General features: G+C 43.9%; 1 protein-coding gene across 2 annotated transcripts in view; it reads right to left on the bottom strand.

Annotated features, from left to right (window-relative positions):
• The window catches only part of EGFLAM (EGF like, fibronectin type III and laminin G domains), a 394,377-nt gene that overhangs the window by 112,744 nt on the left and 259,920 nt on the right, over nucleotides 1-21,713 (bottom strand). For both annotated transcript variants that reach the window (XM_086361486.1, XM_086361484.1), the window contains exons 2-4: nucleotides 12,390-12,499; nucleotides 10,899-10,982; nucleotides 7,285-7,311 (exon numbers count right to left, since the gene is read on the bottom strand). In XM_086361486.1, the coding sequence (XP_086217612.1) occupies nucleotides 7,285-7,311; nucleotides 10,899-10,982; nucleotides 12,390-12,499 (221 nt within the window). The remainder of the gene's footprint in view (nucleotides 1-7,284; nucleotides 7,312-10,898; nucleotides 10,983-12,389; nucleotides 12,500-21,713) is intronic.

The raw sequence follows: 21,713 nt of genomic DNA, 5'->3' as shown, positions 1-21,713 counted from the left end.
CCTAGAACTAGGACTCATTCACCTTATCAGCTGTTGCTCTTAACATCTGAGTTCTTCAATAAGAGTACTAGGCTGCTGGAATTCAGGTAAGGATCTTTTCCAGGGTTGGAATCCCCCAGCCCTTTCTTTGCATTTGCGTATCACTGATGCTCAGGTACTAGCCACAACAGCAAACTGAGGTCTTGATTTGCATCCATAAAGGAGGGACTCAAACTTTGGTTCCCAAATTGCATCAGAATCACCATGAGGGTTTCTTAAAACAAATTGCTAAGCCTGGCCCCCAGGGTTTCTGATTCAGTAAGTCTGGGAAGCAGTCTAAGAATCTGCATTCCGAAGAAGTTCCCAAGTGATGCTGCTGGTGGGTCATGGTGGGATCTTCCCTGGTGGCTCAGATGGAAAAGAACCTGCCTGCAGTGCTGGAGACCTGGGTTTGATCCCTGGGTTGGGAAGATCCTCTGGAGAAGGGCATGGCTACCCACTCCAGGATTCTTGCCTGGAGAATCTCATGGACAGAGGATCCTTGCAGGCTTCAGTCCATGGGGTCGCAGAGTTGGACATAACTGAGCGACTAACACTTTCACGTTGCAAACCACGAGGACTGATGAGGAATATGTGTGTGTGAACTTCACCTGCACAGAAGCCTTGACCAAGAAGCCCCAGTTGAAGTGGACTCACTCCATCTTGAGGCCTGTGTGTGCTTGTGTGCTCAGTCACTCAGTCGTGTCTGACTGTGCGATGCTCTGGACTGTAGCTCTCCAGGCTCCTCTGTCTATGGAGCTCTCCAGGCAAGAATACTGGAGTGGGTAGCCAATTCTTTTTCCAAAGGATCTTCCTGACCCAGGGATCAAACCCAAGTCTCCTGCATTACAGGTGGATTCTTTACCATCTGAGCCACCAGGGACGCCCCAACTGGAGTCTTCAGTGCTATATAAGTGGGAGCCTAGGGCACATTGGTCTCAGCACATTGTAGTGAAAATGATACAGACATGGAATCTATCAGTCCTGGGCTTGAATCCTGACTCTGACACTTTTTGTTAGCTGTGGCCTTCACATTAAATACCCAGAGCATCAGTTTCTTCCTCTGTAAATGGGGATGATGGATAACTATCTTGCACAGTTACAGCATTTGGGGCAATGTATGTAAAGTCACTGGTTCCAAGGCCATCCTCAAGAAACAGGATTGTAATGATTACTGTCTTGGACACTGAAACGCCTCCTCTTCTCCACTTACCTAGGTCCTACCACTTCTCTGAGGCCCAAATATCCCCTTGACACCGACCACACAGACTCAATCTTACCCACTAAGTGTCACGCAACTTAATTAGCACTTTCATATATTAAAATGTTTACTATTTCTCCCATGGGATTACAAGCCACTTGAGAGCAGGCATCCTGTCTTATATCTCTTCACAACATCCCCTGCAAATGACTAAATATTCATTGTTGATAAGGAGAACTAATCAACTGATCAACAAAACTTTTTAAAAAAAATTCAACAAATAATTATTGAATACTTACTATAGTAGCCCTTGACCCTGAAAGCATTTTAAAATCATTCAAAGATCTAAAAATAAAATACCAATGCTAGTTTCTATTCCAGATCACTTAAATCAGAACTTCAGGGGGCAGGCCTGAGTCTGTTTAAAGCTCTCCAGGCGATGCTAATATGGGCAGCCAGGTTTGTGACCCACTGGTCCTGGGCTTGCCTCACCTGTGAGTTCCACCTGTCTCCCCTCCTCTCTTCCTCCTGTATCTCCAACCTCTCCCTTACCTACCAGATCCTTCATTACTGTGCTCAAGTCACTCTCATCTTCAAAGCAATCAGTTCTTCGCCACCACACATGCGCCCCTGTCACCCCTCCAGAGATACAACCCTCCTGAAGAAGTTGTCTCCACTTCCTCACCTCCTGTTCCCTCCTCACCCTGCTCCCATCTGGCCTCTCCTCACTGTAAACGACTGAGATGTTTCTACCACAGTCGCCACAACAACTCTGCGGTCCACCAAGTGGGGATGTCTCCATCTTTACTCGACTTTTTGCAGCTTTCAATACTGTGACCCACCCTTGCCTCTTAAATCTCTCGGTTCCCTTGGAAACTGTGTCTGTTCCTCCTGTCTCTTTCTACTTCTTTGGTTTCTCTTTTCAAGTATCCCTCGCCCATTCCCCATTCTCTGCTGGCCCCTTCGGTGCTGGTCTTTCCCAGAAGTTCACCCCTCACCATCTCCTCTCACTCTGTAGCCTTGTTTAGGCAAGCTCATCTACTACTCCCTTGGCTTCTGGCACCTTCGAACGACACCTCCCTCCATCCCCAGCTCTAAGCTGCCTCTTCATCCCCAGTCATGAGCTTATGACTGCCTCTTGAGCTTCTCTACTCAACAACCACGCAACTCAAGTTCAACATAACCAAAGCTCACCTAACCACTCCTCCTCCAGCCACCAAAATCAAAACAAAAACTGCTTCACTGTTGTGTTCTCTCCCTCATTACCCAAACCAGGAATTCTCAACACTTGTTCACCCATGCTCTCTAACCATCTTTCCATCGCGTACCAATACTCTTTCACATCACATGAATCTGTCCATGTAGTTTCATCTTCACAGCCATTTAAGTCCAAGTCCCCATAATGACGGCAATGCCTCTGACTCTCCCAGCTTCCAATACTTTCTGCACATCCAATCTGGACTCCACACTGCTAGAGCAATTTTCTTAAACCCCAAATACGATACCATCTTTGCGTCCCCCTGGTTATTCTTCCAGCATCATCTCGTGCCACCTTCCTTCCTTACATTCTGCATTCCAGTCACACTGAAGAACTTGGCAGGGCTCAAATTTATGCCATTCAATTCCTTGCCTCGGGGCCTTTGAACCTGCGGCCCCCTCTATGAGAAATGCCCTTCTCTCCATGTCTGCCTGGCTCATCCTTCATGACTCAGTTCAACTGAGACATTACCTCATTTCTCTGGCCCCCGACCCCAGTCTGGGTGGGTGTCCCTCCTCTGTGCTTCCCTGGTGCCCCTGGTGTACCTCAACGTAGCAACACTCACCTTAGACTGTAATTGCTTATTGGTCACCTTCTCCCCACCCACTTGAGGGCACAAGACAAGTTCGTATTCCTCTGGCGTGCCAAAGCTTAGAATAGCATTACCAGACATGGAGCAAATTTTCAAGCAATGCTTTTATGATGAATGAATAAATGAACTAGTGAATGAATGAAAGATATGAAACCAAGATGTCTGACATAAACAGATTACCTCATCAAGAACCAGCTTCTCCTCATAACCCCTCCAACTGGATTATCAGCTGCTATATCTCTGCCCTAGACCTGGAGTTAGTAATACAGAGACAAGGCTGACTTCCTTTTATCAATCTGCCCCCAGCCACATCCACCTGCCTTTTGGACCTGCTTCCTCCTTTCATTTCCCTTGAATCCTTACTTGGGCCATTTCTACAGCCTCCAGGGGTGGGTGTGTGTCTCCCATCTTCCATCCCTTCTCTCCCCAACGACTCCATCCTCCATGTAACTGCATGAAGGGTCTTTGCTGAACATATGGTGCTGTTTTCCCAGCCCCACGGCCCCACCCTTGCCCTTGCTCTAATTCTCTGCATCTGTGCATCCCAGTCCTACCATCTGTCTCCTGGTGCACATCAAGTTGGGTGGTGAAGAGGCTGGAGGCAGCAGGTGTAACAAGACTGCTGTCTCCCTCCTCTCCCAACCGCCACTCCCAGTTTTTCCCCAGAGAAGCAGAAATACACTTTCAAACCCATCCAACGCTCTCACAGGCTTTTGCTTTAGGATTCTTTCCTCCCGTGAAGTTATTACACTGTATGAAGTATGGGGGTGGTGATGCAGTTTTATAGACTACTGCAGATATTAGCTATGCGTCAATACCAAACACAGCTACCATTAATTACCATTTATTGAGTGTTTTCTCTGCTCCAGAAACATACAGAGCCTGATTTAATTCTTCCGTCAGCCCTGTGAGGTAGGTATCACTCTTATTTTCATTTCCAGAGGGGAAAACTGAATTCTGAAAAAGTGAATGATTTGCTCTAGGTTGTATATTTATTAAATGGCATAGTGGGGATTTGAACCCTGCTTTGTTTGACTCCAAGGACAAAGTTCTAATCGGATAATACATGAGTGAAAAATATTAAATAATATTTAATGAACAAAAATTTATAATATAAACACTGAAGATCAGATTATTTTATCTGTAAACAAAGAAATTTATGCTATCAGAAATGTAAAAGTGATCATTAAAAATCAAGGGAAATTACAGTAATAGAAGTTCTTAACGTGGATGAAAAAACAACTAAATTTTTTGTTAGACATGGAATTACTAGTATGACCTTTAGCCCAGGTATATTCTGAAAGGCGAAGTGTTACCCTCCCAGAAACTATTTCCAGTATTTTCTGGTCTTTTCCTGAGCGGACAGGCTGGTAGGTGAGCATAAGGGAGTGAGGTCAAGGGGACTGAGTAGCTGGGGTTATTAAAGGAGAAGCTGGAGCCAGTGCTTTAACCATCTCTTCTTCCTCTTCCATCTCTCCTTCCGAATGGAATCCCTCAGAAGAGTATGACTTGTGATAACCCTTGAATTCTTTAGTAAAATGCTGCATAAAATTCCACAAATCTTTCTACTGCTGTCCTTAAATGTCTCATGGCAACTACTTCAGCCTTGCATCAAACTAGATAAGATGCTAAATATACCCTTTTCAAAGTAGAAAAACAAAGTGTTTTGTTGTCTTATGGAAGTTTGAAAATGAGTCAAAATACTTCTCTCTCTTGGACCTCTTTCTGCACACAACGGTGAAAAACAAAGAAAAAGAAATTGCTTTCTTGGAGTAGAAGCCTGAATGAATTCCAGCCTCCTCTGGCCCTCCCATCCTTTCCTTAGAGAGAGAGCAAAGATGGGTGCACTGCTGCAGAATAACTGGATTTTGTGTTTGTCTCATGCTCCTGTGCACTCAGTCATGTCTACTCTGCGACCCTATGAACCATAGCCCGCCAGGCTTGTCTGTCCATGGAATTTTCCAGGCAAGAATACTGGAGTGGGTTGCCATGCCCTCCTCTAGAGGATCTTCCTGACCCAGGGATTGAACTTGCGTCTCCTGCATTGGCAGGAGGATTCTTTACCCTTGTGCCACCCTTTACCCTTGGGTTTGAATGAGTGAAGTCGCTCAGTCATGTCCGACTCTTTGCGACCCCGTGGACTGTAGCCCCCCAGGCTCCTCCGTCCATGGGATTCTCCAGGCAAGAATACTGGAGTGGGTTGCCATTTCCTTCTCCAACCCTTGGGTTTGGGGACCGCTAAACTTTCATTCTACTTCATACTATACCCAATGTACAAAAACAACCTGGATAGCTATGTAAGAGGAGCCCCTGAAAAGACAGGACTCTTCTTAACTGAATCCCTGTTCCCTCTGCAATGATGAAACTATATTAAATGGTTCTGAACTTAAATCTCTGACCCTGAATCAGATCTCACCTTTAACCCCATTCATGCTGTATTTTTTTCCTACTACTGGAAAACCAAGTCATTTGTTCCCAGAAATGAAGTTGGATGTTGTCTTGTTCCCTAGTCTGGTCAGGTGGTCCCTACAGGAGGGCATTTCCTATAGGGAAATAGAAAAGGGTTATCTCCCAAACAGCCTTCTTTCAAAGGTCGCAAGGAAGGCAGGGCAGGCCAGAGTCGGGGGGAAGAGTTGGAAGGATTTCCATTTCCTGAGTGGTCACAGAAAGAGTATCATTCAGGGTTTTGCAAGAAGGGCAGCATTTGCTTTGGGGCTGAACAAACCTCCCTCGTATGGATCTACCCTTAATCGCAGGACAGTCAGTATCCCTGAGGCTTGATCACTAGAATGCCCAGATGTTTCCATATGCCACAGGGAACAAAGAAACCCCCAGGTGGAAACCATTACTAACCAGCCCCTTTGTTTTACAGTCAAGAGATGTTTACAGAGGCTCAGAGACTTTCCCACGGTTACCCCCGTTCTAGTGACTGAGCTGGGACTAGATGCAAGTCCCATGATTCCTGTCTGCTTTATCCCTTAACCTTGGGTAAGACCCAAATAGCATCACTATTCTGGGTCAGCCAGACCAGTGAAATCCACGGCAGGGTGATAGTTTATTCCCCCTTAGTTAGCAAGACAAAAATTTACTAACATACCCAAAGAAAATGTAAGAACTTTCTATTTCTATTTTATCTCCTCATTTAAAATTTGGTAGGATTTTAGAATGTACACAATATATTAGTAGAGTAGCAGATATATAATTTACAAATACATACATATATTGGTACTCTGGTATATATTCAAATAATTTTTAACTGATGTGTGTGCATGGGTGCTAAGTTGCTTCAGTCGTGTCCACCTCTTTGCAACCCTCAGGACTATAGACCACCAGGTTATTCTGTCCATGGGATTAAAAAGTGTGGATACCAAATGCTAACCAAATCAGAAGCTTTTACATAGGCAGAGTACCAAAGAAAATATCGGAATTCCACCTACTCTCCCAGGTTATGGAGAAGGCAATGGCAACCCACTCCAGAACTCTTGCCTGGAGAATCCCAGGGACGGAGGAGCCTGGTGGGCTACAGTCCAGGGGGTCGCTAAGAGTCGGACACAAGTGAGCGACTTCAATTTCACTTTTCACTTTCATGCATTGGAGAAGGAAATGGCAACCCACTCCAGTGTTCTTGCCTGGAGAATCTCAAGGACGGGGGAGCCTGGTGGGCTGTCGTCTATGGAGTCGCACAGAGTCGGAAGCGACTTAGCAGCAGCAGCAGCAACCACCAGGTTATTTTGGTCAATTCTTCATTTGAATCAGACTAACCATTTGTCAACCCAATCCTCTGTTTGGTAATCAGTCCAGAAAGTCAATCAGCCAGGTTTGGGTACCCAGTCAGGTCTCATTAACAAGATCTAGAATTGTTAAGTGAGGAAAGAAGAAGGGGAGGTCAGGGAGCACTTCCTGCAGGAGGGCTTGCTGACTGAAATATTTTCTCTCCTTTTCAATCTTTTTCACTTTGGGAGCAGAACTTAAATTACTTCAAACTTTAAAAATATTGCTTTTAACTTTACTCTTCCAGGTGAAATATAAGCCATTTCTTTCTAAATGATTAAAAATTCACCCGTATACCCAGCCTTTGCTGCTTCCACTAGAACCAAGCACTCTCTGTGGGCCTTAATCGATGAGGAAGATGCAGGAAAAATCGACATTTTGATGAAAAGAGACCCCCTGACTCCTGGGTTGGGGCAAGGGTTTAACTTTTTGAAGCATACTTACAAAAATCATCTGATGATCCAATCGTCCCTGGAGAGGAGAAAAAAAAAAAAACAAACAATATGAAAAGGAGAGGAAAGTAAAGCTTGCAGGAACTAAAATGAACCCGTAGAGTAGCTGCCCTTCTGCCATGTACAGTCAAGGGCAGCAAACGCACACCTTGGCAATGTGAATTCTCTCGAACCCTCACTCAGTTCTTATTCTGCGCCAGGTGTGGTGCTGAGGGTTCTATGACCATGACCTTGTTTAATGTCCACAACATCCTTATGCTGTAGGATGATGCGAGTACAGAGGGTCCCAAACTTTTTCTGTTCTCAGGATAAAATAATACTGGATTAGCAGCACCAGAAAATCCTCCAGAAAAAACTCCCTAACAGTTCCGTTTATTCAATAGTTATACCCCAAAGATTTGGTAGTGGAAGTTTACACAGATGTTGCTATTTCCCGTGCAACATTCAAATATTCCACAAGGCCCCTGTGAGTTTGCTGCAGAGCCCTGGAGTACCATAGTACACAGGCTGGGAACCACAGACACACTACCCATGATACAGACCCTATTCAAATCCCTGTTCTGTTGATGAGGAAGCTGAGACCCAGTAAGGGCACCCAGGAGGTTGGTTATCATACAGGAATCTGAATGCATGTCAGCCCACTCTGCTATACCAGACCTCTTCCCTCCTGCTTCCTGACTCATTGCCTTTATCGCTAATCATCATTTCCTCTCTCCACTCTGTGTATTCTGCAATCCTCCCACTCCACCCAAACACACAAGCACAAGAACGGGTATGCACACTTGAGTGTTCAGTCCCTTGGTTCAAACGATTTAAAGTCCCCTGTCTTCTTTGCCTTTTCCAGAAACTGCCCCTGCTTCAAATCTCAGCCCCAGATTTTACCTCTTGAACACTTGTTCCTATACTAATCTCTCTATCTTCAAAACCTCAGTCTGTCTGGTAAGTGGCATGTGAATGAAATCTGGTCTCACATTGCTCTAATTGTTTTATCTAGTGTAAAGGTGTGTGAACATGTACTAAGTTACTTCAGTTTTCCCACTCTTTGTCACCCAATGGACTGTGGCCCGGCAGGCTCCTCTGTCCATGGGATTCTCCAGGCAAGAATACTGGAGCAGTATTGGCATTTCATTCTCCAGGGGATCTTCCCTACACAGGGATCGAATCCATGTCTCTTACGTCTCTTGCATTGGCAGGCGGGTTCTTTACCACTAGCACCGCCTGGAAGACCCAGTGTAAATGTGATTTCCCCAAAAGCTGCCCAAGAACAGCAACCATATGTGATACTGTCCTGGGCAGAGTGGCAACTGTGAACATTTGTTGAAATCAGCAAGGTAATCAAATACTACAATTTGGTAGCATATTCTAACACCTAGGTATAGTTAATGGAAAGAATAAAGCCTTTGAATGTGTGGATCACAACAAATTTTGAAAAGTTCTTAAAGAGATGGGAGTAACAGTCCAACCTTACCTGCCTCCTGAGAAACCTGTATGCAGGTCAAGAAGCAATAGACATGGAACACTTGACCGGTTCAAAACTGGGAAAGGAGTATGTCAAGGCTGTATATTGTCATCCTGTTTATTTAACTTATATGCAGAGTAAATCACGTAAAATGCCAGGCTAGATGAATCACAAGCTGGAATCAAGATTCCCAGGAGAAGTATTAACAATCTCAGATACGCAGATGATACCACTCTAATGACAGAAAGCAAAGAGGAACTAAAGAGTCTCTTGATGAAAGTGAAAGAGGAGAGCTGGCTTGAAATTCAATATGAAAAAAATTAAGATCGTGACATCTGGTGCCACCACTTCATGGCAAATAGATGGAGAAAAAATGGAAACAGTAGCAGATTTTATTTTCTTGGGCTCCAAAAATCACTGGATGGTGACTGCAGCCACAAAATTAAAAGATGCTTGCTCCCTGGAAGGAAAGCTATGACAAACCTAGAAAGTTTATTGAAAAAACAGAGACATCACTTTTCAGAGAGTTTTGTACAGTCAAAGCTATGGTTTTGTCCAGTAGTCATGTACGAATGTGAGAACTAATAAAGAAGGCCGAGTGCCAAAAAATGTATGCTTTCGAACTGTGGTGTTGGAGAAGACTCCTGAGAGTCTCTTGGACTGCAAGGAGACCAAATCTGTAAATCCTAAAGGAAACCAACTCTGAATATTCATTGGAAGGACTGATGCTGAAGCTGAAATTCCAATACTTTGGCCACCTGATAGAAAGAGCCAACTCATTGAAAAAGACCCTGATGCTGGCAAAGACTGAAGGCCAAAGGAGAAGGTGGGGGCAGAAGATGAGATGGTTAGATAGCATCATCGACTCAATGGACATGACTTTGCACAAACTCTGGGAGACAGTAAAGGACAGGGAAGCCTGGCGTGCTGCCGTCCATGGGGTTGCAGAGTTGGACATGACTGAACAACTGAACAGCAACAACAACCCAACTGCCCCTCTTAGGACAGAATAAACCACAGAAGCTGGGGCTGAGGGCTTCTGAGGCAACTGAGGGGTACTTAAGCAAAAGTCTGAGAATAAAAGCAGCATGCAAAATACAAGCAAGCTGAAGACATGCATCTCTTCTTTTTGAGTCATGAGTGCTCTGGTAAAAATAGCCAGGGCAGGGCTCAGAATGCAGTCTGCCCTGGGTTTACAGTCAACTGTTACTTGCTAATGTATGATCTGAAGAATGTCACTTCACCTCTCTGAGTCTCAGCATCCTTGTCAGGTCATAGGATAGTTGTAAGGATTAAATGGCAAAAGAAATGTAAAGCATGAGGGAGCGTGGCTGGCAGGTGACAGATTCTCAGTAAGTGATGGTTACTCATCACGGATGACAAGTAGGTTTCTAGGTGCAGTGCCCGGCAGGCATTTACTAGACAGGAGTTACAGACACCACCTCCATCACCAGTGCTGTTAAAGCTGCAGTATTCTAGGCACTGATGCTAACTCCTTGCAGAGCAATTAAAAGGGCTCTAGTCTGTAGATTAATTGTAGGAGAATGGAGAAGGAGACAGCAAGTGAAAGAAAAGAAAACAGAACATGCCTAAGGCAGAGAAATTCACCCCGAGAGACCTTGACAGGAAACAGAAGGAAAATAGATGAAGAGCCAGCAATTGGTTAGTGGAAGGACAGGATGCCGGTTGGAGAAGAAAAACAAACAACTCGCACCATTTGAATATACATTTCCAATTACATCATTTTCTTCTGCATTATGTCTCCAGGCAGTTGAGAAGATACAAATGTGTCATATTTATTTATAAAGCTTTATTGAGATTTAAAAAAAAAACAGAATTGAATTTTATAGAGAAAAGAAGCAGGGGGAAAAAACAGCTGTAAGGTGGCTGTTTTCTCGCAGGATAAATGGGGTGGACTGAGTCCATGGAAACATTCCTCACATGGCTGCCTTTCTGAGGATAGAGATGTATGTGATGGGGTTATGGCCAAGAAAGACATTCTAAATTCCAAAGGATTATACAAACAGTTGTTATTATTATACATACAGAGGCACACACACACACCAAATTAGAAATCCTTCTGAACATCAGTGAAATGTCACTCACACGGTGTGCTTTTGGGGGGCTGCCAGGATGGAGCTACTCACAGAGGTCGGGGTATCCAGGCCGGGCGGCACACCATAGGACCGCTCCTGCAGGGACTTGTCTACGCTGACCTCAGAGTAAAAGACCTGGAAAAGAGGCAGACATCCGACGTGAGAGCGGAGCTGACACTTCTCCACCAGACAGAGGACCCAAGGCTAGAGCTGCACTCACAACCACAGCGGGTGTTGACGTGAGCTGCCTCACCTCTCACACACTAGCCCTTTGTCAGCAAACATCAGACATACCCGGCTGGGGTCGCAGACTCCTAAGCCTGTAGAAGCTGGGAAGAGATACATTGTAAAGTGGGGTAGAGAGGGCCAACCCACCTCCCAGTGTTTTTTTCTGAAACCACCATTCTCTCAGGAAGTCTTTCATTTTCCCACTTTTGCGTCTACCTGTATCCAGAAATACATTTCTCTGCTTTAAAATTACAACAGGATAAGGGCTTGGTAAATGTCTTCTCTCCCTTAGTGAACGGGAGACAGGAGGGAACAGTGGGTCTGGGTTCTCGTGGGGAGTTTACAGCCCAGTGGACAGCTCAGCTCCAGCAGGCTTGTGGGCCTGGGGTGAGGATATATTCACAGAGATTTCAGAATTCCAAGAATTTATCTGAAACCTCTTAACTTCAAAACGTTCACTCATTTTTAAAAACACTTTTCAAAGAAAATATTTTTTAAAAGACCAATCTTTCACCTCTCAGAGGTAGAAATGCATTCTCTGTCCCCTTCGCCACTTTACCTGTCCACCCCATCACTTTCATTCAGGTTTTACATTATTCTGTCCTTACTGATGACAGTGACTTCCCATCATTTCCCATGTTTCTGCTCTGGTCTCCAAATTTGACTGTGGGCAATTGGAGAGCAAGAAGCATGTCTTCCATTGAGTTTATATTTTCCCATCCCTGAACAGAGTCATTCTGTCATTTTTGAGATTGCATCCAAGTACTGCATTTCAGACTCTCATGTTGACTATGATGGCTCCTCTATCCCTTATTCCTTGGAAGGACTGATGCTGAAGCTGAAACTCCAATACTTTTGCCACCTGATGCGAAGAACCGACTCATTAGAAAAGACCCTGATGCTGGGAAAGATTGAAGGCAGGAGGAAAAGGGGACGACAGAGGATGAGATGGTTGGATGGCATCACCAACTCAACGGACTTGAGTTTGGGTAAACTCTGGGAGTTGGTGATAGACAGGAAGGCCTGGAGTGCTGCAGTCCATGGGGTTGCAAAGAGTCAAATATGACTGAGCAACTGAACTGACTGAACTGAACTGAACAGAGTCAGGACCCAATAGATCCAACTGACTTTCAGGACACTTACAAAGGCCCTTTAAAGGGAAACATCTCCTCTGGTTTCATGGAGGGAGAGTGAGGCTCCCCTAACATGAGAGGGCTGATATTAGGAGGCCAGATCGGGAAGGAGCAATGATGGGAAGGAGGTGCAGTTCCCCCAACACACCCACTAGAGAAATCCCTGTGCCCAGGTACTCACAGTGTACCCCATGATGGGGCTCGGAGGGTGCCTAGGCATCTTCCATTGTATGCTGAAAGCTGAACAGTTCAGAGCATCCAGTATGATATCAAGAGGTGGTCCAACCTTGCCTGCTCCAAAACAAAAGAGATGGTGTTAGAAGTTTCATGCATCCCACCATGAGTACACTTAACACAAGATGTAAGAGTGTGTGCTTACAGATGGAGAGCAAACTGAAAGATGATTCCAGAGGCCAGAAATGCAGAAAGCTGTCTAGTAGGCCACTCCTGTGTCAGCTGACTGCACCAGACCTCTGCGGGCCCCTCCCCACGGGGCAATGGGAGGGAAATCAACTCAGCTACTGCCCACCGTCCCTTCATAATTGCTAATATCTCAAGGACCAGCAAAGGAAAATTCAGGATAGATTAGGCCAAGGAGGGTTTCCCTGATAGCTCAGCCAGTAAAGAATCCGCCTGCAGTGCAGGTAGCCCCTGGCTGGATTCCTGGGTTGGGATCCCCTGGGTTGGGATCCCCTGGAGGAGGAATAGGTTACCCACTCCAGTATCCTTGCCTGGAGAATCCCCATGGACAGAGGAGCCTGGTGGGCTACAGTCCATGGGGTCGCGAAGAGTCGGACACAACTGAATGACTAAGCACAGCACATGTAGGCCAAGGAGTGTGGAATATTTTAAAGCAAGATAGTAATGGTGTTTTTTTTAAACTCAGTAACACATATGTTTTACTGATATGTTATATAGATACGTTTGTTTATATAGCTCATATATTCTTAATGTTGAATATTTAATAAATGTGGCTTAGTGTAGTCATAAAATGGGTTTAGGAAATTTCAAACGTTTTACTGTATTCTTATCTTAAATAATTTTATGGTTATAAATAATAAAATTTACGTTTATAAAAACAACATATGCAGATTTCAAAATTTAGAAAACACAAACAAAAAACTTCCATCATTCAGAATTGAATCCTGCCATCACTGTAATACAGTATTTATACCTTCTCTTGATTACATGGAATTTTTTTAAGATATATAGATATATATACATACAGACATATTTACATATTTTACTTATATAATGTATATATAATTTTAATGTTTTATTGTGCTCATTGTATATAATATGCACATATACTCAATATATTCCTGTTATTTCAATTAGTATATATAATACACATATACTATAAAAACTGATAGTATACATTTACTAAAAAAAAATTTTTATTTCTGTATCAAGTGGACATTAGCTCTTCCACTTAATACATGTGCCGTAATTTACAATTTATCTCATTTTACTATTGCTGTGCTTAATTTCTTTCTGATATTTTGCTATTTTTAAATAATGCTCCATGAGGGCAGAAACTAGGTATGTCCTGTTCAGAGCACAGAGACTAATTAATGGAAGGGCTCGACAAACACTCCTTGAGTGAATGAATATTCTTCAGTTTGATTTTACACTTACTAATATGTCCTGATGATCTTCCTTTTTAGTGACTGTCTATAATTCTCTAACATATCAGTTGGGATAGTCTCTGTTGCTGCTGCTGCTGCTGCTAAGTCGCTTCAGTTGTGTCCGACTCTGTGCGACCCCATAGACAGCAGCCCACCAGACTCCCCTGTCCCTGGGATTCTCCAGGCAAGAACACTGGAGTGGGTTGCCATTTCCTTCTCCAACGCATGAAAGCGAAAAGTGAAAGTGGAGTCGCTCAGTCGTCTGACTCTTAGCAACCCCATGGACTGCAGCCTACCAGGCTCCTCCGTCCATGGGATTTACTCTCCAGACACAGATATCTAATGTGTCTATTTATTGGGTTACTGCCAGGCCTTCCATCACCATTGTTTTCAATAACAGAAGCACAGGCCTTTCTGGGGGACCAGGTGACAGAGGTCCAGCGCCAGCAATCAGCAAGAACTGCCATGGACACCTCCCACTGCCACCACTGCTGCTACTCAGGGATTTGGCCTTCAACCCTTCTCTGGCTCTGGCTTGGTTAAAGACTTAAAGTCCCATCTGATTGGCCAAAGTAATGTCATGTGATGAACAGGTCACGTGACCAAAGGATCAGAAAAGAAATATCAGTTTTTTTCTGGTTTCCCAACTGGAAAAGGACAGGATGAAAGGAGTCTTGGAAATCGTTCTTCCACCAAGCCTATCTACTGCATAGGAGTCTCTCTAAAGGAGGACAGGACCTTAGGAAAAGAGTAGGGGTGGTGAGATAGCCAAATCCTCTGGTACTCAGAGCATGCACATATATTAACTTTACTCCACTGATTGACATTTGGTCATTTCCAAAATTTCACTGCTGAAAATAATGCAAAGAAGAACACCACTGTGTGTGTGCATGCCTTTTCATGCACGTGTCCAAGCATTTCCAAGATGGATAGCTATTAAAAATTATGAGTAAATGCATCTTAATTTTTAATAGCTACTGACTTGCTCTCCAAAAAGGATTAAATAAATGAATCTTGAAGTACATTCAATGTTTTCATTTGGGTAAATCGAGTAGAACTTTAGTGTCTAAGACATCATTTTTCAACCTCCATTCTACTGACATTTCAGGCGGTGTATTCTTTGTGCAGACTCTCCTTTTAGAATGTTGAGATGCATCCCTGGTCTCTATCCACTAGATGCTAGTAGCACCCACCCATCATAGTTGTGAAAACCAAAAATATCTCCAGACATTGCCAAATGTCCCGTGGTGGGCAAAAATGACTCCAGCTAAAAACTGCTGATCCAACAGAATGCATATTTTAAAGACGTTTATGTTTATGTTAGTTGCTCAGTCATGTTTGCGTCTTTGTGACCCCGTGGAGCTGTAGCTGTAGCTCACCGGGCTCCTCTGTCCATGGAATTCCCCAGGCAAGAAGACTGGAGTAAGTAGCTATTCCCTGCTCCAGGGAATCTTCCCAACCCAGGGATCAAACCTGGGTCTACCTGTATTGCAGGCAGATTCTAATGTAGCCAAACTTACATCTAGAAAATTAAGGAATTTTAGAAACTTATGGAGGTGTATGAGAATGCCCAGTATAAGACACACATCTTCACCAGATCTGATTGTTACTTTAAAATCTTTGTTACGTTGATAAGAAAAAAAAGAAGAATATTTTAATACCCTCTTTGGCTATTTTTCCTCCTCCCTTAATGTGTTTCATACAGTTTTCAATCAGGTTGCTGCTGCTGCTGCTAAGTCACTTCAGTCGTGTCCGACTCTGTGCGACCCCATAGACTGCAGCCCACCAGGCTCCCCCGTCCCTGGGATTCTCCAGGCAAGAACACTGGAGTGGGTTGCCATTTCCTTCTCCAAGGCATGAAAGTGAAAAGTGAAAGGGAAGTCGCTCAGTCGTGTCCGACTCTTAGCGACCCCATGGACTATAGCCTACCAGGCTCCTCCATCCATGGGATTTTCCAGGCAAGGGTACTGGAGTGGGGTGCCAGTGCCTTCTCCGTCAATCAGGTTAGTTTTCTTATTATTCAGTGATTGAAAAGAGCTCTTAATATGTTAAATATCTGAATCATTTACCTATATTTTTTCCTATGTAGTTTTATATTTAGGCCAGGCTGTACTATTATCTATCACTGGCCACTTTTATTGCTGAGGTCTATGCCAATGAAATCTCAAAAGAAGCCAAGAATGGGAGGAAAAGATGGCAGAAATGATTTACAGAACCCTCATAGACCACAGAATAACCAATAAGCACAATCTCATCCTCAGTTCAGTTCAGTCACTCAGTCGTGTCAGACTCTTTGTGACCCCATGGACAGCAGCACACCAGGCTTCCTTGTCCATCACCAACTTCTGGAGCTTGCTCAAACTCCTGTTCATCAAGTCTATGACGTCACCCATCCATCTCATCCTCTGTCATCCCCGTCTCCTCCCGTCTTCAATCTTTCCCAGCATCAGGGTCTTTTCCAAGGAGTCAGTTCTTCGCATCAGGTGGCCAAAGTACTGGAATTTCAGCTTCAGCATCAGTCCTTCCAATGAATATTCAGGACTGATTTCTTTCAGGATTGACTGGTTTGATCTCCTTGCAGTTCAAGGGACTCTCAAGAGTCTTCTCCAACACCACAGTTCAAAAGCATCAATTCTTTGGCGCTCAGCTTTCTTTACAGTCCAACTCTCACATCCATACATGACCACTGGAAAAACCATTGCTTTGACTAGACGGACCTTTATTGGCAAAGTAATGTCTCTGCTTTTTAGTATGCTGTGTAGGTTGGTCATAACTTTTCTTCCAAGGAGCAAGCATCTTTTAATTTCATGGCTCCAGTCACTATCTGCAGTGACTTTGGAGCCCCCAAAAATAAAGTCTCTCACTGTTTCCATAGATTTCCCATCTATCTGCCATGAAGTGATGGGACCAGATGCCATGATCTTAGTTTTCTGAATGTGGAGTTTTAAGTCAACTCTTTCACTCTTTTCTTTCACTTTCATCAAGAGGCTCTTTAGTTCTTCTTCACTTAGATCCTAGGAATAGCACTGCTGTCTTTAATGGAGAAAAATTACAATCGATCAAGTTGGGCTACAGTCGATCAAGGAGTGGGAAGCAGTCCTTGTATCCTTTGTGTATCTGCCATGGTTCAGGACAGAAAACTCTCTAGGTGTTTTAAGCAGAAAGGTGGTTACAAATTGGTAGAAAGACTAGAGGAGTGGAATTCAAGAGTCTCTATTAGCTCTGTTTTACAAATATGTGAATAAATAAAGGAGAAAGAGAGAAAGATACTAGCTACAGAGATGACAGCTAGCTAATTCACTATAGTGGTGATTCAGGACCAAGAAGCTTCTGCCTTCACACTTGACCCTGCCATTCTTGTTGCCACAACTGCCTGCAGAAACACAGGGAAGTGGTGGTGAAGCTTGGAAAGATTCTTGTGTTTTGTTGGCCTTTCTTGGCAGGAGAAACAGCAGCCAGGAAGTGGCCTTCCTCCCACTCCTGCCTCCCGTTAAGTCTCAAGAGTGCATCTAACCATACTCGATATAATTTACATGCAGAATACTGCCTGCAAGGCACTCTGGGAAATATTTTTATTCCTCCAGCTTTGCATTACAATAATGATGCCTAGAAGGAGGGTAAAATTGTTACTGTTGAACAAGCCAGTCCATAGGCTCTATGACATACTGGTACCTTAAGAAGCCTGAATTCCAATATAGTATCTCTTTTACCTTCATATTCTCTAGGAAAGTGCTCAAATCAAGCCCTTCTGGGACACAGACAGGTATGATTTCTATTTTATTGGTATATCTTCCATTTATTTAATCTTCCACATACCTAACGAGTATGTATTGAGTTCCCATACATATCAGGCACTGGCCTAGTCAGTGAGGCTACATTAATGGTACAGAGAGACAGAGGACCGTAAACAAGTTAGCAGGACATCACAGCCTGGTGTGAGGAGCATAAAGGGAAGGATGGAGCACTTTGGTGGCACATAGTAAGGAGACCTCTGACTCCACCTGGCAGACTAGTAAAAATTAGACAAAGTGAGGATGGAGAGGCATCCCAAGCAGAGTGAGCAGTATACACTTTTTTCAAAGAGTCAGGGGAAGAACCACATAATATTAAATATATCTGCTGGTGCACAGTCGCTAAGTCATGTCTGACTCTTTGCATCCCCATGGACTGTAGCCCGTCAGGCTCCTCTGTCCATGGGATTTCCCAGAATACTGGAGTGGGTTGCCATTTCCTTCTCCAGGGGATCTTCCTGACCCAGGAATTGAACCCGCATCTCCACATCTCCTGAACTGCAGGCAGATTCTTTACCAGTGAGCCACCATGGACACCCAGTATAACCCTAGAGGCCATAACTGAGTGGATGCGGGTAGGGACTGAGAAGGACGAAAGCTCCAGGGGTTCTGCCTTGGGCAGCATAGGGGAGAGGTGTGGGCCATCCACTGTTTAGGAGCACAAAGGCAGCTTTGACTGCTACTGATGTAGGAGGTGTGGTCATCAGCAGCTGGTGAGTAAGAGGTGGCAAGGTCAGACATTTGCGGCAAATACCAAAGCTATCCTAGATGAGTCCAGTGGTTAAAGATGGGAAATCACATTAGGGAAAAGAATTGAAAATCGGATTTTTTTAAAGACAAACCTTCCTAAGTTTAAAAGAAGTAAAGAAATCAAAAGAAAAGTGATGGATTCCACTTCAGAAAGCTTCATTATGCTTTTCAAATTTCACAAAATAAAAAATCAAAACAACAGATCAAAGGGTGAACAATTGCAGCAAAATGACAGGCCAAGGGATATCTTTATTATAAAACTCATACATATTGAGAAAAAAAACATATCCAGTCCCTAATAAATAAAATATGAAGAGAGAACTCACTAGAGAGGAAGTATAGCTGGTAAATACACATGGCAAAAGATTCCATGAGTATTCCATTCCATTTGCTAGTTATCAAATAAATATAACTTCTTAAAATTGAGATGTCATTTTCACCTATTAAATTAGCCAAAATGTTTAAGTGATAGTAACTAATGCTGACAAGACTACATAAATGTGCTGGTCTCAAAAAATTACTGATGGCAGGATAAATCAGCACAGGCATTTTGAAAGGCAATTTGGCAAAATGCGGTACTATCCATAAGTATTTTTCTTCCCTTGGACTCTCAGATGTGGGATTACAGTCGGCCATGAGGAAAGAATACTAAGAGAAGGCTGCTCCCATGAAGATGTTCTTCAGAGAATCATCTGTGATGTAGAAAAATCGTAAACAGCCTAAATATCTAGAAATAGGGCAAAAGTTAGCTTCTGTTCTTCCCTCCACTCCTGGCTTAAAAACCATGATTCTTTAGTTTCTAAATCCACTGCTATCTGTCCATGTGCATTTTGGTTTTCATATTTCATCACTTCTATCTTCTGTCTGTTTCTTTTTTCTCCTGCAGGTTAATGCCTTTGCCCCAATTTACAAGTATTTCGGTGGGGTTTTGGAGGGACCAGTAGTAAATATGCTTTTTCAACCCACCATGTTTCACCAGAAATCAGCTGATCTTTGTAACAGTATGGGACAGAGAAAGAAGACATTATTCCTACTCTACAGATGAAGAAACTGAGATCGAGAGTCTGTTGATATAAGATCTCATCAGTGGGGCAGGAGACAGAGACAGTAAGTAACAAAGAAGAGAGGATCTTCTTCTCTCTACCCCTTAAAGTTTGTGTACTTGGTGATTGGAAGGACTGATGCTGAAGCTGAAGCTCCAATATTTTGGTCACCTGATGCAAAGAGCTGACTCAATGGAAAAGACCCTGATGCTGGGAAAGATTGAGGGCAGGAGGAGAAGGGGACGACAGAGGATGAGATGGTTGGATGGCATCACTGACACAATGGACATGAGTTTGAGCAAACTCCAGGAGATGGTGAAGGACAGGGAAGCCTGGTGTGCTGCAGTCCAGGAAGCTGCAAAGAGTCAGACACGATTTAGCGACTGAAAACAACACCTCGGTGATTATGCCCACCTCCTCTGCTCAGCTCCACTATACTCTCTTCCCAGGCGCTCTCATCTCTCCTCGTCATATACATATGTACTGGTGCCCCGCAAGTCCATCTCCCCAGGCCAGCCCACTCTCCCAGAGGACAGATCTACGTACCCAGCTGCCAAGTGCACCCAGATGTTACGTGGGCCTCTCAAACACAACACGTCCAAACTAAATCCATCATCTCTTTAACCTGAGCCCCTCCAGTAATCCTTGTTCAAGTACATGGTATCACCATCCACTATGACCTTCAAAAACCTGGAAGTCACGCTCAGCATCAAATTGATCACATGGAGTCCATGCTCTCCTGTTCATGGAGGCCTCAGAATCCTCCTCAATCCACCGCCTAGAGCAGCAGCACCACCTGTTCAGAGCTGCACATGCAATGGAACCTATTCACCACTTGTCAAGACTTCCCCAGATGGCGCTAGTGGTAAAGAACCTGCCTGCCAATGCAGGAGACTCGAGAGACTCCAGTTCAATCCCTGGGCTGGGAAGATCCCCTGGAGGAGGGCATGGAAGCCCACTCCAGTATTCTTGCCTTGAGAATCCCATAGACAGAGGAGCCTGGCGGGCTACAGTCCATAGGTTGCAAAGTGTCGGACACGACTGAGCGACTTAGCACACATGCTGCAAGACTTCCCTTAAGGTTTCTCTGGCCTTTCCAGACCCTAAAGAGTATAGTTACCCCCACTCAGCTTGCTCAGCCTGCACCCTCCTCAGAAGAATGTGTGTTAATAAACTATTACGCCAATAAATGGAACTTTTTTCCTGCAAAGCAGTGGAAGGCCACAGGACTGATGACTGTAAATCTTAGGAGTAGGAGGGCTGTATGCAGGGTCACCTTGTCATAAGGAAGCAGCAGAGGCCTTGTCTTAAGGCACATTTGTATTGTGAGCACAGCATTTCTCTCTTTGTGTGTTTGTTTGAGGTGTCCTTGAAGGAAGGGCAGGTCTCCAGCTGGGAGCCGTCTGAAGCTGTATTTGCAGAGTCAGCACAATATTTACACAGAGATTGTAGGATCCTTGGAGTATCCATATAGGGGGCAGGTTGAAGGCAGGAGCACACCACCCAGTGGGTCCCTCTGAGCTGGAGATAGAGTCCAGGCAAGTGGGGGTGGACCTGGAAAGGCTAGAGAAACCAGCTGGGAAGTCTTGAGGCTTGGCCTAGTACCAGTTTTGAAGATAAAGGGACATCGGAGTGTGGTCCCCACCAGAATGAGCCGATCAAAGTATTTCTCTCAATCTCTTCTGGCTGGAAAAGTGAAAGATTAGAAGGGAAACTAACGAGATGGGCCTCACATCTCTCCAACCGGTGCGTCACAAGGAGAATGTCCTATCATTGGACAGGGCAAGTCGAACCCAAGCTAGTCTCTCCAAAAACTCTTAAGGAAGCAAAAAAACTTTTGATAATTCTTGGAACACTGAGTTCCTCTAGGATTTTATCTATTATGATATAAAAACATACCAGTGCTTCCTCAATATTAAAAAAGAAATCAAAGTGGTAGGTCGCTAACATGTGGAATAAACAAGATTTAAGCAGTTAAATACAAAAATAACACTCATATTTAACCAACAATGCTTAGAATGTTGGATTATATATTATACAATAGAAAGCTAGTTTTGAAGAACTGTAGCCTTTTAAACTAGTATAATGCATTTATACAATATATCCGGAAGCTGTGTTTTTGTAAGCTAAAAGCTATACTTCTTAAGAGATAAATAAATAAAAAAGTGTGTTTCTTTGCCATGAGGGAGCTCTATTCTTTACAGGGGCTTTCTTCTTTGGAAGTTTTTCAAAACTGTGTTACGATTTTGTACTAGAAACTTCTGAATGATTAGGTCATTTTCTCATGGTAATT

This window comes from Bos grunniens, chromosome 20, assembly GCF_055505025.1.
Source record: "Bos grunniens cultivar Pamir isolate PY7600 chromosome 20, Bosgru_T2T1.0, whole genome shotgun sequence".
Taxonomy (NCBI): Eukaryota; Metazoa; Chordata; class Mammalia; order Artiodactyla; family Bovidae; genus Bos; species Bos grunniens.
This window is presented reverse-complemented; position numbering and strand designations above follow the sequence as displayed.